This window comes from Chroicocephalus ridibundus, chromosome 6 (genome assembly GCF_963924245.1).
Source record: "Chroicocephalus ridibundus chromosome 6, bChrRid1.1, whole genome shotgun sequence".
Taxonomy (NCBI): Eukaryota; Metazoa; Chordata; class Aves; order Charadriiformes; family Laridae; genus Chroicocephalus; species Chroicocephalus ridibundus.
Window position 1 is genome coordinate 29594904 of NC_086289.1, and position 18414 is coordinate 29613317.

At 36.0% G+C, this 18414-nt stretch overlaps 1 protein-coding gene across 2 annotated transcripts in view; it reads left to right on the forward strand.

Moving 5' to 3' along the window:
* Nucleotides 1–18414, forward strand: part of NRG3 (neuregulin 3) — a 414656-nt gene that overhangs the window by 170934 nt on the left and 225308 nt on the right. For both annotated transcript variants that reach the window (XM_063337738.1, XM_063337739.1), the window contains exon 2: nucleotides 1104–1233. In XM_063337738.1, coding sequence (XP_063193808.1) covers nucleotides 1104–1233 — 130 coding nt within the window. The remainder of the gene's footprint in view (nucleotides 1–1103; nucleotides 1234–18414) is intronic.

Consider the following 18414-nt stretch of genomic DNA (forward strand, 5'->3'; position numbering starts at 1 on the left):
TCAACAGACCTATAGAAACCTACAGGAGATGTACCTGAAATGAAACAATCTATAGTGCATTGCTTGTGTTTAAATTCTAGGTCAGTTTTTGTGACTGGTGAATCAGATTATTATGGTCCATAGGTTTTTGGCTTTGTTTTTTTCTTTTGATGTTGTGAGTTTTATGAGGGTTTTCTAGCCCTGCTCCAGCGTGGGCTTCCCATGGGGTCACAGCCTCCTTCAGGCATCCACCTGCTCCAGTGTGGGGTCCTCCATGGGCTGCAGGTGGATAACTGCTCCACTGTCAACCGTCATGGGCTGCAGGGGGACAGCCTGCCTCACCACGGTCTTCACCATGGGCTGCAGGGGAATCTCTGCTCCGTTGCCTGGAGCACCGCCTCTCCTCCTTCTTCACTGGCCTTGGTGTCTGCAAGGTTGTCTCTCTCACGTTTTCTCACTCCTCTCTCCTGACCGCTGCTGGTGTTGCACAGTTCTTTTGGGTTTGATTTGGATTTTTTTTTTTCCTTCCTTCTTAAATACATTATCCCAGAGATGCTACCACCATCGCTGATGGGCTCGGCCTTGGCCAGTGGCGGTCCGTCTTGGTTCTACCTGGCGTTTGCTGTGTTGGACATAGGGGAAGCTTCCAGCAGCTTCTCACAAGAAGCTACCCGTGGAGGCCCCCACTACCAAAACCTTTCCGTGCAAACCCAATATGCTAATTTTGCTAATTTTTCATAAAAATAGTTGTGTATTGTATTTAAAACAATATTGTCCTGGTTACAGATTACAAAATAGGTGTGTTTATACTTTAGAAGGGATACTTTGGAAATTGGAAGTGGTTGAAATTATACTCAACTTTGCAGCAGCCTAGTTTGCTTTTCTGCTAATATTTACAAATGTAAGGTTCCTTTTGTGAATCTTTTTAAGAAGCTTGATTGGAAATAATATAGCGGTCACATTGAAGTTTGCTTGCCCTGTGCTTTTGCTTTCTGTTAAGTTAGTCTGTCTTAATCAGGTGATGTTACTGAGACCGATTTGATCAAATTTATTTAAGATATACTTGAAGAAAATTCAATATTTAGCCTTACAGCATTTCTTTCCTTTTTTTGTTTTCTCCATAGATACTACAACGTATTCCACTGAGCGATCTGAGCACTTTAAGCCATGCAAAGACAAGGATCTTGCATATTGTCTCAATGAAGGGGAATGCTTTGTGATTGAAACCTTAACAGGATCACATAAACACTGCCGGTAAGTCATTTGCTAAGAAGTTGCAAAAAAAGTCTTCTGTCCAAGGGAGACAGCATTAGAAAAAATAAACATTCAGACTTAAAATGTTACAAAGCAATGGAATTTGTCTCCAATTTGATTGGATCCCTCACAGTTTTGGGTGGTTTTTTTTTTAGTAGTCTGTAATATTTGTAAATACAAATACGGAGTGGGAAAACCAACACTTTGATTACTTTTACAGATAAGAAAAGTCTTCAATATTCTATTTTCTAATCATATAAACAAGTAAGGATTAATGTTTTGTTGTCTTTTTTACGTATTAAAATCTTACGTTCCTCTACATATGGGAAGCATTCCTTTATTTTGGGTGCTCAAAGTAAAGCTTTGACAATAGCTGTACGCACTGTTCATTGAGAGACAGGAAGAGTTGTTCAGTTAGTAGTTTTAAGAATTAGGGTTTCATAAGTTTAATTATTGAAAGATAAAATGGACTGTAATAGCCATCTGAAACTGCCATATAGCTGTTGTACAGTTTTATGCTCCTGAACTTCTGTTAATGTCCATGACCACGTTGAATGTATTTAAAAGACTATCAGAAAAGAAAACCAGATCACCAACTATAATTGTTCTAGATGTAGCGGCCAGTAAAAGGGAGCGATACGCAGAAGGAATACTATAACATCTTCCTAAAGATGAGAATAAAAAAAAATTCTGAACTACTCAAACAACCTTTTAAACAGAAGTGGTCAAAAATTAAAACCTCTACTTTTGTTTTTTTTTTAATCTACTCCTAAAATACTGTATTTGGCATACAGAAGGTATATCCAATACACTTATGTGCCCAAATTCTAAACTGAATGTCTCAATATATAGCTATCTCTAACATATACAATAAAAAGCACCTGAGATACTCAGAGGCTTTCCTGTATGATTTTTAATTAGGCTGGTAAATTTATTACCTAATTTCTTTGAACAGGCTGTTTTCGTAAACTGTATGGGTTAAACTTTTAAATATCTACAGGAGTACGTCTCATAAGAGATGTCTTTTTTGGGGGTTGAATTTCAAGATCTTTCGTGTTCTCTGCCTTTGCCAAATTCCTGTTTACTTGCTGTGATTCTTATGCTACAGTCTGACTAATGGTTAGAAGCTTTTCCATCCAAGCTTTTCCCTGTAACTAAACAAGCCAGAGTGTTGAGTTTTCATTCTTTCCAGCAGAGTGAAATTTTTTCATCACCTTCTCTTGTGTAATTCTTCCGTAGGGAAATCTGGGTATCACTTGTGAATCTGTTAGCTCCCGTGTGTAGCAGATGTGTATTGGTTGTACAAGTTTCGGGCATTGACACATTCTCTGGGAATTAAACATCTGCTTATTTCAGTGGGTAGTTTGAAGCGTGCAACGCAAAAAGACATGTATGAGGCAATGAAAATCCATATAGCAAGAGAAGACAGATTTTAAAATTTAAAGGGTGATTACACTAGTTGCAATGCTTTGTTTAATTCTGTAAGAACCTTCAACACTGCATGCAGCAGCTCGTGCAGTGTTCAGTTCAGAATCACTTTTATGATGCTGGTATGTGTGTCATTAATGGAGAAAAGCTTTTAATTTGACCTTCAAATTCTGTATCTCTAGGTTGGTAATAGACTATATGTCTCTTTGTCAGGGCCGGTGCTATAGAGAGTGGGATGCAGGTTTGTTCTATCTGTGGCCTAGAACCGTGCTTTGGAATAGTAGCTAGAATGTACACGTATAGAAAAATACAATATTGATGTACTGTGTTTGTCCTCTAACAAAAAAAAAAAAGTAATTTTTCCCTGAGAATGAAAGGGTTATGGAATTCCCATTGCAATTAAAAGCATCATTTGAATACAGAATTATGAAGACTTAGAGAGTGAAACGATACTTTGTTCTTAGAATCAGGCTGCATTGTGTATCCTCGTTGGGAGTTTGATTTTTGCATCTGTTCTGGGAACAGAGCACCAATTTACTGAAATGGGAATTTGCCATGTGGAACAGCTGCAGATAGAAGACCTTGATGAAGCAAAAAACTTTGGTCCCACTTTGTCAGGTTTAAAGAGTGTTAGTAGACGATACGCTTAGGCAGTTGTGCAGTTGGTCTTGTGTGCACATGTTTAAGGACAGATACGCTAATGATTGTTAAAGCAAAAAAAAAAAAAGATTAGGTAGCAATTAATAAATATTTGAGTTACATCCTGGACCTCTTCTCTATCCTTATGAACCATACTGTCGGTGTAAACAGTCTCAACTGGCGGTTCAAGCACCTTTCAGAGTTGACAAAATTTATTATGCTCTTGTTGGGCAATAGGAGATGAGCACACATCAAATTCCAGCAGTCAGTAATGACATTGGCAGCTGGATGTGGTAGAGCACTGGCTCTATACCTTTTCTTTCTGTTTTGTGAGATACATGCCTTATCTAGTTTGAACCTGTAATTGTGGAGAGTGGGACAAGCATGCACCCTTGGTAAAGGGCAAGAGGGAGGCCATGTCGCAGAAGACCATGTAAACGAGGAGTTCTGAAGAGCCCTGCTCGTGCATCTTTCATTCTTATCCACCTATAGAGGAGGTGTCCTGAAGTCATGGGACTTTTTTTTTTTTTTTATCTTAGTTGACAATTGGAAGAAAAAAGTATAGAAATTGTTATAGTTTCAAATGGTACAATTCCATTTTTGTTTGAACGTCTACATTTTACTCACTGTCCCTTGGTGAAAATATGTCTGGGGATGTAAACTGACAGAGTTCTGCATGGTTAGATAACAAGATACACTGGATATTGTTTGTGCTATTTTAAAGGTGTGACTTCAGTATTTATTTTTGTGAATGGTTTAACACAAGCTTGTTTTAAGGATAGGGTAGGTCAACAGTAGGGAAAATTCATATTTAGCTTCTCCATATGCTGAATTTTTTTCCCTGTTGCCTTCTTGAGAATTTAAGCTAAATGGTGAGGGTGCTTTTAGTTGTTATTTACATAAAACAAATCAAGTACACAGTCAACACTGACACATTGGCATTTAACTGGGTATTATATAATGTGGGCTTTAAAAAGTTTAAGTTTTGTCTGTACAATTTTATTTCAAAGACCCTATCTGAAGTCACTCTGGGTCTTTGCGGTTGGAGGTTTTTTGAAACCTCCTACATTTTTGTTTTTCTTTTCAGTCCATTTATTTTCCTCTGATTACCCCTTTAGGACTGGAAAATATTGAATGGAATGAGTGACTAAAACTTCTGAGGGAAGAGGATTGCACTGTTTAATTTCTCTCCCAAAAGAAGCCATTAAGACTATTGTGTATGCACTGGAAATCTTGGTGTTGGCAATGAACTCTAATATACTGTTTATAGAGCTGAGTATGTTGGATGAGATATTCCTTTTGTCCTTTGTTTGTGCCCTTCATCTCTCCTTCACAAAGCAAGCAGTATAACAGCTGAATAAGTTTTCTAACAACAGAGGGTGAAATCATAGACTCACAAATGCACAGTAAACAAAACATTCCCAGTTAACCAAATTACAGCAGGTTGTACTTATGCATCCGAAGAGTGCTACTGTGGTTACTATCCCAGAGTTTTCAGATTTCATAGGATAATCTAGATTGGATGCATTCATCTTGTTCTGATGAATTTTGTGCTTGGTGATCTTGCTCTTTTTAATGCATAAAATTTTCCATTTTTACACTTATGATTAAAAATTTATACCAGCATTGCTCAGCTTTGTTTAAAATCTGTCCTGAGACCAGAAGGATTGAATTCCCTTTTAATGAAAGTCCTGTTTGGATAAATGTTTATATACTGTCAAATTTAATTGTTAGTCTTTTGCATAGTAGCAACTGTAATCCAGGCATAGCCCTTGCTGTCAGCAAAAGCAGGAGAAAGGCATCAAATAGGCTGGATTTAAGAACAGCTCTGAGCATGGCATATGATACGTGCACTTAACCATAAGTTAAAATCTAAAAAAATAAGACCATTTCCATGTTCTAGCTACGTGGTTTGTTACCTAGGCTTTCGCAGTCTGACCTAGGTGTTTTAAAATACCAGCTACTCCATTTTGTGTGTTCCCCCCATTTTGTATTTCAGTGACACTTTTCCAGAGTGTTTCCAACGTGTAAGTAAAGCAGAAAATTATTCACTATTTGAATAGCATTGAATAAATAAAACATTTTGTTGGTGTCGCAATATTACAAGGTTAGTTTCATCAAAAATAATCCATTGTATTAAGCTGACAACGTAACATACAGCTACCAGAGTTTAAAGGAGGAAGAAAGCTGTGCTTAAAATTTAGGATTACTTTTCATGTCAAGGGCAATCAACGGACCTCCTGTCATGAGAATTATTGGCTTATGAGCATAGCTGTAGCACGTACCTAGATTATATTTGCGTAGTTGCACACATCATTAGCTGGAAATGCTGGCATATTTACTTTCATGTTTACTTTAGAAAAGCTGAGGTGAACTTGAAATACCACATTAGGTAGCTCCAAGCTGTTGTTAAGCAACTGTATTTTAATATAGATATCACATTGCATTATTATTATATCACCTGCTTCTTCAGCAGTGCTTTTACAACTCATGGTTGCCTTCAGCAATGCGGTTGTTTCTGTTAGCTCAAAAGAAATAGCCTGTGTGCCTAAAGCATTGTGACTATGATACTGTTCAAAACTCAGGCCTGTAAGAAGTCAGGAAACAGAAATTCTGGCCAAGAAGTCTGTCACATGGACTGCACGTCCCAAGGGCGGAATCGCTTCGGCTGCATTCATAGCTGTTTGCTAGCACTCAAGACAAGGCTAGTTAAACCTGTAAAGCCTTTATTTCTTTAAGTAATATTAATAGCAAATCTGCAGTTTGACTACTTTTCCCTTTTTTGGGGGGAAACCTCATGCTTTCCTTGTCTAGTTTTAGATACTTCTTTTCCTTCATGCAAAAAAATCCAAACAAAAAACACTCCCAAAACCCAAAACAGTTCTGTGCATCTCTTTCAAGCTCCTGCCCCTTGAAATTACTGGATGAGGTTGCATGACTTTGGTGTCACATACCTGTTTTATCCTTTTAATCCTTTTAAAATATGAACTGTTTAGAAAAATGGTTTCTAAACTTCAAAATGAAATGGTGTAAAGCCCAAGACATCTGTAGGACTTGTACTTGTTGCCTAGGGGATCATAATCTTTTGGTGTTACCCAATCTTACATGATTTTTACCATTTGGTTTGAAATTTTCTTTAATCAACACATAAGATTTGAGGTCACTTAATTATAATCACTTAATTAGAGTAAAAACTAAATTATTCTGTCCAAATACTAAACTTTACCTGCTTTTGTCCAAATACTAAACTTCCTCAGTTATCCATGCTCTTTTTCCTAATAGTCCTCTGAAATTAAAATCCTTCAAGTCTGATATTATGGCATAAGAATTCAATAAATAACGAACAGTTTTTACATTTAAAGATTGAGTCTTTTAACATTCTCCCCTGGTGAAATAGTGCGAGAGCATGTTCTGTGATATGCACACTAAACATGGCTGTATTCCATAACACCTGATTCATGCTTTCATAATTTAACATTCAGAAGATAGAGACTCTCGAGAAAAGCTTCTTGTCAAAGTACTTTAATTGTTGATTAATTTTCACAGTCTCAACACTCCATTTTACAGTGGTTTTTATTTACAGATTTTTCTCCTAGATTATTGCATTTAGCAGATACTTCTTCAATCTTCTGTAACTTTGCAGTAGAAAATACTTTCAGCTTGAAAAATATATATATGCAAATTGAAAAGTCTTACAAAGTTCAATTACTTTCAAATATCTGCCAAAGTGGGTATTTTATTGCAGCAGTGTAAGAGTCTGTATTTCAAACATCGTGACAGACATTTCTCCTGATGTGTTTACAAAAATTCACCCTTCAGCACATGCTTAAGTTTTTGAGTACTGCAATAAATCGGTGTTTATGACTGTTGTCGCTGTTCATATAGTATCATTCCATCAAGCAGCGCTATGCACCAGAGAAGTCACTGGCAAAACATCTGTTACCTATTTATCCCTCTTAAACGCTTTCTGAAAACAAGTTTGTATTAGTCTTAATAATTGAGGTAGGATAAATTAATTTAATGGTGAAAATAAATACAAAATAAAATAAAGCTTTGTATTTAGTGCTAGTTTTAAGTTTCTGTCAAGATGCTATGGTCTGGATTCATAGTATTTCAGGTTTTATTTGCTTTCTGCTGAGCACCTTAAAAAGGCAAGATTTTCTGATGATTTCCCTTTGAAAAACTTTGATTACTAAACAGTATTAATTTCCTCATTCCTTTTCTACCTTTTGAAGTCATGAAATTTAGACTCCTGCTTCAGGTTATGATGAAGATGCACTTTTCCCATCAGAGTAATAAGGTAAAGGGCACAATACTGTAGGCAGAAAATGCATGCCAAGATATTTGAATTATACACTAATTTAAGTTAATTCACCTGTGATTTATTTGATTTAAGCAAATATCCATAAAGATAGAATAAAAGTCATAGTCCGTTTCATCTTGTTTGAAATGCTTATTCAAATTAATATTCTTGAAACAGTTTGAGGAAGAAGAAATAAAGGAGAAATTGTGTAGCTGTGCATCCGAAGTTAATGTTGAAGCTTAAGAGAATTGACATATTTTAAACTTACATCGGCATAGAGGAATGAAAAATTATGGAATTAATTTCTCTTTCACAGAATACTAAAAGACTAATGTAAATCCCTTTTCAGTTAACAAAGTATGGGAAAACATAGTTACAGGCTTAGCACATCCTCCTGCCTACTTTTTTTTTTTTTTTAAGCCAAACATTTTTAATTCACAGGTAATAGCAGTCAAATCAAACAGTGTTAATTCCTTCATTTATGTGTGTACGCAGTTATTTCCCAAATGTAAAAGTAGCGTCATTTCAAAGAACAAGCAGTAGTGTGTGTGAAACAAAAATATGTCTGGAAGCTTTAAGTAAACTACCATCTCTTTGGGAGGACTGGAAAAGAAAGACCCAATTCAGCTCCCCTTGCATTTGGCAAGGTCCCTTCAGTTGGTTGAAGTAAGAGTTGGGCTACAACCTTGAATTTCAGTAGAGAGAAGTGGGAAATGTAGTTGCCGACTCAGCAGCTGAGATAGCTTTTTCTTGAGCCTGCTAATAATTCTTGGATTTCTTGATTTGGCACCTAAATGGGAGATTGGGAAGCAATGCTGTGCTAGCATTTATTCACGTCTCACTAGCAAGAATACTTTAAGCTCATGGAACCCTCAATTTTTATCACCACCTTTTTTTGTGCCTACACACGTTTTTGAAACTGTGTCTTATTATATGTTAGCAAAGCATCTTGATTGCATAGCACATCTCTACTGGTAGAGGTGACTCAAATCCATTCTCTATAAAATACAAAATTCCATGAAGAAAGTTGATCTGTTAACGGAAGAAAGCGGCTCTAAACTGCTAGTTCTAAAGGAAAATAAAGTTGTGACCTACAGAAAGCTATTACTCAGTACATGCTCTCTGAAACTAAACACAAGATGAAAAGGTACATTCTGAAAATTGGAAAAATATCAAACGGGGAAGTCCTTCCCCTACAAAGGAATATTGCATCAATTTACAAGAATTCGTTTTTTCCCCCTTGCTTTACAAAACCTACCAGTGAAAAAAGGATTGTATAGCTTTTAATAGTACACACAAAGTATTTGTAGAAAAGAAAACCTTTAAAAGTATGGGTGCAAATATTGATGACATATATTGCATCTGGTTTGAAGTTAATGTATGCAAATATTCTGCCATCAAGTTCTGCTTTTAAATTAACTTGGAAATGAGTTAGGGGAAATGAGTTAGGGTGGTTGTTGTTGTTGTTCTTACCTCCCTTAGGCAAGAAGGAATTTGTGAAGTGCGTAATACAGACATCTGAAATCTCACATTTGAATTCTCATCCTTGCCTGTGTCTTAAGTACACGGAAAGCAATAGCATTTCCAATCTAATCCTATCTGCAGACATTCTCCCAGAAGATCCGCTGTAAAAAAAAAAAAATCTTGCTAGGAGAAGAAATAAACTCTGGACAATTGAGTCATTTAAATAGAGACAAATGCCAACTATATCAAAACGCTAACTACCAGAACTGTAATCCACCAGTACTCTAGATTAATCTAAATGAGAAGAACAAAAAAAAACACCTATTTCCGCTATCCCTCACTCTGCAAAGCCCTTCCTACTGTCTCAAATAGGAAGAGGGGAAGTGAGGCAAAAATGTGTGGATTCTGTACTGTTATGGAAACTGAGGTATCTAAGATTAGGCAGGCAGGTAAACTGTCATATATGACTTAGGTAAAAGAGATAAATATCCTGATTCTTATCCTGTACCCATTACTGTAGTCTTTAGGAGTGAATGGATTGTTTCAATTTCAGACAGGTTCCCTGGAGTTAGCCCAGTGCAGACAGGGATGAACTCTTCAAGCAACCTGCCTACAGTAGCTAGAAGAAGCAGCAGATTTATATAAAGTGTATTCAGAGGTATCTCCAGAAGGTTATAATGAAACATCTTTTGGGCTGTATTTGTGTCCTATCAGCCACTTTGTTAGACAGCAAACTGCCATTTTTACAAAAATTACACTGTTGAAGGCGGCTAGTGTCAGAAGCCTAGAGTAATAACTCCTACATGAATCAGCATACAAATTTGAGGTCAAACTCCAGACTACTTAAAATAGTTACAGTGTGCCAATGGAATCTTGTTAATTGCATTATTAAAATATAAAGGATATATGATAAAGGAATGCAAAAATCAGAGGTCATGTCTGGAATTACTTCTGAAAGGCAAGCCTCTGTTATAAATGACAGCTAAAAATTATTGTTTGCCCGTTTTGCAGCCTGGATTATTATGGTGGACATCATGGGAGATTATTATCAGTGAACAGTTGGGGAAAGGATTTTTGCCTGACATCAAGCCTTTTGAAAGAACAGAGAGGGGTGTAGTATTGCCTTTAAACACTGTTTAACTTTTCTGAAGTTGCAACTCATGGAACCAGTACAGATGTTTCAAACTTAAAAAGTGGCTATCTAATTTCTTCAAAATCTGTAAGAAAAAGTAATTGTGATCAACAGTGTTGGAGACTTTTTAGATCCTCTCTCTTACTGTTTACAGCTCTTTCCTCTGTGGCACCTCAGGTTTGCGATGTCATTTAGATGCACTGCTATGATGGGGAGAAAGTGAGATCTGAAGGGATTATAGTTTTGGAGGATACAGGGATACTATTCCAGTAAATAAGGAAGAAGGTTCATTGTTTTTTCCCTTAAATATTGCTATTATTCAAGCAAGTTCAATCCACAGTAACCAATTTAGAGACAAAAAAGTATTAAGAACATCTTTCTTCATAGACTTTTCAATTACTTATCTTTCAGATACAGTGTTTGGTATAGTCTAGGGCAGAATGTTGTTAACGGGGTATTTATATATTCATTTATGTATTTAAATATATTTATATTTTATATATTTATAGATTTATATAAATACATAATATATATAAACATAATTTATATGTTTACAATGCCTTGCTAGGCACTCAGTGTCTGAAATTAAGTATTTAAAGGACTTTGTGTCCTGGGAAAATAGAGAAGTGCACCAAAAAATATAGAATATTTCAGAAAACAAATTCCTGATGTGTGCTATTGAATGTAATGTTAAGGCTGTTGGACAAGGAAGATTTGTTTCAGGCCATGGTATGACTATGTATATGATTTTATAATTTATACTTCACTTTGTAATTATCAGAATAACTTCTAAATAGGGTTTGTTATCTGAAACTGAGGTCCTGTTCACTTTTAAAAGTTAAAACATTCATAACTGGTCTTACATGTACTTAATTATGTCCTAGACTGATTTCAGTAGGAATACTAGAGTTGAATGAAATTTGAAATTTCCATTGTGTGTTATATTAGGATATATTTTAAATAATCGGTTTAAACAAACTGATAAATGTTACAACTGCCTACACTTTTCTTTCCTTGCGCTTCTCTGCTCTGCTCAGTCACGGCTACTGCAGTTACAAGTGACTTCTGCAAATTAGGTTATGTGTAGCTAACAAGTCTTCCCCCTTCCCTTTGTGTTCCTAATTTTGCACATATAGAAGCGACCTGAAGAACAGTAGCTAAGATAATTAGACTTAGGGATGACCTGTTATCTTTTGCTGCCTTATGGCCTGAAAATCAGAAATTTGATATTAAAGTTGTCCAATATGAAGGCAAAGGAAAAAATTATTAGTAATTTTAGGGGACTGGGGACTTGAAGTGAGCTTATCTGAGAAAATGTTTACTTTGAATTGCAGAAAATAGAAGCAAGCTCCAGAGGTTTGATATGGTTTTAGTTATGTTACACATTTTATTCTAGTTTCTGTAGGATAGAATCAGACAGATGATTTTAAAATATGTAGCATTTTTCTATTTCTCTACAGATTCTTCCCTCCATGCTTTTTTTCATTTTTTCCTTCAAATTAAAATTGGACCTGTGGGAAATTCAAAGGTAGAAGCTTGTTATTTTGTCCTCTTTCAACTAAAAAAAAAAAACCTCAACCCCAAGGCTTTTGGTTTCTTTGAATTTGAAACCATAGAGGACCATGTTCCTGCACAGAGGAATAGAGAGGAAAAAAAAAAAAGAAACAAGAGCAGAGCTAACTGTTAGTTTATGGTATAAAATAAATTTCTGATTTGCCAAGATTCATAGGTCTTGTGTAAAAGTTCTGTGAGAAAAAGGTACAAATTATTGAGTAATGAAAACACGGCCAGAAACACTCAAGATTTTTGATGTCTTTAAGGCCACTCTGGGACCCTTTCCCGGTGTCTTGGGCTGTTTCAGAGTCCAAATGTGAACTGCTATTTTTGTTATGCATTTATCGAAAATCATGGGTATTGGTGCCACGGTGTATTACGAATGTCCATGTGCATTGAACCAGAGGAAGGATTTTGAAGACCAGCACTATGAGAACACATCTTGATAGCAGACATTATAATCGACGTTTCTCTTAAGTGTCTCTGATTAATACCGAATCTGCAATTTCAATAAGGGGAACATTATATTATTAGAATCAATTTAGTGTTTAAAATTCATTGATGACAGACATAAAAAAGCAATACATGCAGTATGTACCTGAGGAATAAAGCCAACAAAAATGGTCTTCAAAAACGTACATTTGTTATGCCTTTTTTTAGTCTTGTTTTTAGCTATCACTGTTAATTGGAATTTTTCTTTCCTTTAGAGTTCTGTCATCTTAGGTAGATATCTAATAAAATCATAGAAAACTGGGTTCAAAAAGTATCTGAGAATGTCATTCATGGTCACACAAAGGCAGTGTGCTTCTAAACAGATCTTTGACCTGCTCTGAAAGACCTTTCAGATTGAAAATTTTTATGATGTTCCCAGGCAATACGTTTAGGTGATCTTTTGTCTTTCCACTGGAGGGATTTTTGTGAGGTCTAGTCTAATGCTTTTTTAGCAGAAGTTCAAGCCTATTACTGCTTATTCTGTTCAGCATGGAAATATTACTGCTTTCTTTGTAACTTCTTTTTACAGCTTACTTAAATTTATTGTTTCCTCCACACAATACACCTTTCTGGAGTCTAACTTTTCCAGTCTTACCTCGAAGGCGACGCTTTTCAGATCTTGAATTCTGCGTCTACAAAGCTTAACTAAGTTTAACTCATGAGAATGGTTTTACAAAGGAGTTTAAATCACTTTTGGGGCAGAAGATGAAGACTGATTCAGTCTTGTTAGTTGCTGTTGGCTGCATCCGTGCAGATTGGCCATGTAGCTGTAACACTTGCTTTCCAATCTCAGGTGTGCTAACTTTGCAGCTATACCACAAAGCTTACTTTGAACTAACAGTGTCTATGCCGTGTAGGATCAGCTGATGCTTTCAGTCACTCAGATGGCTAGTCTTCATAGAAGTGCTTATTAATAAGGGCGGGGAATCTTTGCATTCTCTAAAATATTTCAAATTGGATGGGGTAAAAAAAATAAAATAATAAAGATGGGGTAAAGAATGACTGCAAGCAATAAAATGCTTCAGAATATTTTCTTCAGAAGCTCTTGGGAATCAGTTTTATTTTCTCAAATGAAATTGTCTTCAGTGAAGATTTGAACTTATTTAATCAATTTCAGCTTCTGTATATAGAACAGGCTTTCTTGTTTGGTTGTTCTTCTTTTTGAACCAAAAATAGTATTTTTTTTGTAGAAGGAAAACCAACAGAATTGTGACTGTTAGTTAAAACTCAATGGTGACTGTAATACCGGTGACTGTATTTCTAAAATAAAAATCTACACCATCAAACCTTCACATCCCATTTTTGCCTGATAGGCAAGACAAGTTCTGCACGCTGTTAGCTAGTAACGTATTTCATCTGTGTAAAAAAAAACCAAAAAAAACCCCCAAAAAACAACAAAAAAACAAAACAAAACAAACAAAACAAACAGAAACTCCAAGAAACCAAACCAAAACAAAAAAAGCCCCAAAACCAAAAAAACCCCATGCTATTGTGTAATGACAGAAAGAGGACAAAAGACAGAAGCAAAATGCTGCCTTTTTCTACTTCTTACTAAACTCTTAAAGCACAGAGACGTATAAGGATGACTCCTTGCTATTGTGTAGGGGATTTTTGTCCCCCTGCTGTGATCTTAGTGTTGCATGCGTTGCTCATCTGTTTATTTTCCAAGGTGGTCACCCCTGGAGTAAACATGTAACTTGCTGTTATGTTTTAAATCTCCATTAACACAGAATCAATTCCCATTGGAAGCAAACCTGAGGGTCCCCACGTATCCTGACTTCCTATTTTCTGTTGCATAGCTTAGCATACTGCTTGTGATCTGTGAATATGCTGTGCTAGATCACGTACCAAATCTTATAACTGAGCAAGTCAGAACAAAAAAAAACCCCTATAAATAGGTCAGTGTATACACCGTGGATGTTTAACAGGAAATCCTTATGGCATAAGGTCATTATTGTGTCTGTTGAAAAGTACCTTAAGACTCAGCAGAGCTTTAGTTGGGTATCTTTAAGCAGAGCTTTTATTCTGAATAAAGCCATAATAATTTATTTAACATGTATATTTTATATCTCTGAAGAGTATCACAACCAAATTAATTTAAATTATGCCTTCTTTTTTATCAGCAGTGATTGTTGAATACGAAATCTAGCTTTAAAGTGCTGCTTTTAAATTCTGTATTTTGAACGTATCACTAAAAGTTTGCTTATTTATTTTACTCTTGTTGGAAGGTACAAAGGAAGCACTGGATATTAACTATAAATTGGTTATTAAATTACTATGTTCTTCGAGAAAGATGACCAAACACGAAGAAAAGTTTTGACTTTCTGACTTATCATATTTACCATTGTCTTAGCTTTGATAAAAATGCAAATAGAAAATCCAAGGTTTCTGCACAGATTATTGCATTTTTAATTATTGTCTTCTGCTGATGTTAGATCCAAAAGGAAATACGTCCTGGCCTCATCAGGTTGCTGGTGTAGGTTGCTTTCTGCATACCTGTGAGTCTGTATTTCTTAATATCGTTATTCTCCTGGCGAGGACCTGCAAATGCTGCAGTTCCCACCCTGAAAGTGCAGATCCTGCATGGTTTAGGAGGGCTGGAGCTGGTATGTGAATTTTCTGCAGTATTCAGCTGATTTCAGTCGTCCTGATCAAGGCCTTCTGGCTCCATGCTGGAACAGCAATAATACAGTAATAGGAGGAAAATTAAAATTGTCTAGTAAATCATGAACATTGAGTACACAGTAAGTCACTGGATTTCTTTTTACAACAAGCTGAAATTGCATGATTTTAATTAGCTTTTTCACCTTGAATGAAAGTGGCAACACTGTGGTTAATTGCAAGGAAGTACAAAACTTACAATTTTTGTATTTTTTTTTGCCATTTTTTGGTAAATATTTTTATAAAAAAGATACAAAAATACAAATTTTAAAAAAATCAAAATCAGTAAGTGAAAACTCAGAATCTCCAATCACAAAGTCTAGCTTTCATGGTAATAATCTTTTGCTCTTGGAGCAAAATATAGTGAAACAATGAAGGTTAGACAATATTAAAATTTCCTTATAAAAGTGTCCTTAGATGTGGATAATTTAAACATATCAGCATATACAAGGAATAAGTTTGAATTTCACTTTGTATTGGATACTGTAGTCAAGTCTGGAGTTTCTGTTCTTCGGTTGAATACAAACAATTTGAAGTCTGAGCTGTGGTACAAAAAAATTAATATTGCTGCTAAAGAAATTACATCAGGAAAGAAGACTGTGTGTAAGGTATAGTTCTGTGCTTGGATCAGAGAAAAAGAATATTCTGCAAGATAAATTACAAGACTTACTGGATGTTTTTTCCAAGCTGTGTGGGGTTGCGTTTTATTTTTAATGAAGCATGATCTGTATTAAAAGCCTTCGTATTTTGATGAAAGCTAAGTTTATATGCATATGACAGAATTTATCATCGTTGTGATTTTTGCTTAAAACTGTCTGAAAACCTTTTTTCTAGCTCTGAGTTTAAACTCTAAGCTTGCCTCATTATCTCTTCATGAGGCAACTGAATTCTTTGTGCAATATCTTTTTTTATATGATATACTTGCTAGTTCTTACCGGGGAAGCATCCTGCTCGGAGTTCAGTACTTGAATGACTGAATAAATCTCAGTAGTATCATGGAAACCAAATACTTTTCAAACTGAGCATCTAAATACCTTATAACTAAAGTACTATCTAATGGGAAATGCTGAAGACATGGCAGCTTCTTCCCATCAGGTACTGCATATTTCTTAGAAAACAGTAGTACTTGGTCTTTTTAGTGAGTGTGTAAGGTCTTTGCAACAGGCATTTCGTTTGTCCTTTTCCTATCCTACAACGGTTCATCCTGACTTCATGAAGCAATTTTATTTAATTTTTTTAAAAGCATCTTACAAAAAAAAAAAAAAAAGGAAAGTAATATGTTTGTTTGTTTGCTTTTATAAAAAGTTTATTGAGGATGGGGGAAAAAAAGATTTAGAAATGGAGTGAAGCCTCAGTTTGATCTTCCTGGCCTCAGGAAGATCCCTGCAGACAGGGCATGTTCCTTTCGCCTTGTTTTGTACAAAAATATCTGAGTTGTTTTTTTCCATCCTTTCTTTCCCTTATTTTGATTTTGAAAAGTAAAAGCTAGAATACTACGTAGAATATTTGAAGTGAAGGTCAGGGGGCTGGAGTCGATGGGGTCACTCTGACAGACTCTTTGATGCTGCAGAGTGGAACTTTGCGTAGGGGCTATGCTTGAATCATGCTGCCCCTTTACTTCTGCCCTTCTTTTTTGCGTTCCTTTCTTCTCATTCTTCTTGTATCTTTAAGTTCCTTCTGATACCATTCAGGTAGTAGCGAGGTTCTGGCTTTCTGGGTCTAGTACCATTTCAGAAGTCTAGAGAAGAGCAGTGTAAAGTGCGTGTGCAATGACTGTCCTGGATGGAGCATTGCTAGTGGACTGCCTTCTGAAAGAATTTTCAAGTTTCTGCTTATATTTCTCATATATATTCTCATATATAATCTCATATATATGACCCAGGTTCCCAATAGAGCTCATGAGTTTTTCTTTAATATTGTTAGGGAAATACTAACAAAAGCCTGAAGCAGATTTCCACACCCTCACCCCCTCCAGCAGGAAAAGCTAACTTCATATTCTTGCCAAATACATGAGAGAAGGTGGGCAACATTACTAATACCAAGACCGTGGTTGCTGACTGAGGGGCATGGTTAGGACAGTAGGGTGACTATACGCTGATCATCTTTGAGGACTCCAGAGGAAAAGGTGGAGAATGAGAATTTTGATGAGTTAGTACACAGAGAATATGGGAAACAAAAATTAAAATGTGATGAATTAATAAGCCAGCAACAATTAAATAGGCCTAACTGCCTAAATATAGAGGATTTTGTATTCAAGCACCGTCAAAGTCTTTGTGTGCTGAGGGAAATTATGCATAAGGGAACATTGTCCATAAATCTGTGGTGTTACTTTCATGCCAAATTGCTTCTGTGTCTACATCGCTTGCTGACCAAAACAGAGTGCAGAAATCATTGGAACTTCATGTTACCGCGTTGTCCAGGGTCTATACGATTTTTGCCTTAATAGAACAATGGTCTATTTGTTTTATAAATCATTCAGCATGTTGCAAAAGCTTTCAGCTACGTGAACTAAGCCAGTTCATATTACTCAGCAGCAGAAGAACATGACATTGCATCAGGTCTGGCAGAGTATGTATCAAGGAGATATTGATCTAGTGTGATAGAGACAAGCTTTGGTAAAATGTACTCAGAAGGGGAGCATTATCACCATATTGCAGTATTGGTTCAAATTATACAAGATGTTGAAAACACAGTTCTGGGGAAGGGAAAGCTTTAGGATTTTCATTGTCTCCGTTACTTTGACCATTTTGATTATTCCATTCAGGAAAGAGATGTGTCTCTCATTGTGGGTACCTACAGAGTTAATAACTAAATATTTCAGGGTATTATTATTATTATAATATTAATTTTGCTACTACTGCATTTGGAGTGGGGCTGAGAATTTAGCTCTGTATATTGGAGATTTAGAATTGCCCACTCTTCTGGAACCAGGAGTCGCTAACTTAGCAAAACAAACTTCTGTCAGAAAATGTTGATTTCCTGAATGTAAATGTTTTCTTCAAAACACCTCATGTTCTACAAAAATTCTGCTAAACTGAAAGAAATGTTTTTTTCTGACCGGTTGCGGAGGGCTTATGGGGTTGCTTTTCACTCCCACCCCTCACAAAGGCTCCTGGGTCCTGGACCTGTTGATTCTGACTGGTGTCTCCCACCCAGCAGGACATCCCACGTTTTGGCTAAGTCTGAGTAGCCTTGCGGGTTGTGTTTGTCATTAGCTTCCTCGCACAGCTACTGTAGCATCTGCCCTTCCAGGTTCTGCACAATGGAGTTTTTGCCAACATGAATTTACAGAGTGAGAAACCTGCTGGAGAAGAATGCCAAATAATTAAGAAAGGTGACTGCTTTTAGCATATTAGTCTGCCCTACTAAAAAGTAAAGTTTTTAAAAAAAAAAAAAAAACAAAACAAAAAAACCAAAACAAAAACAAAAAAAACAAACAAAAAAAAAACAAAAACAAAAAAAAGAAGACTGGCTTGAACAAAGGCAGGCACTTGAAGACAAATTATTA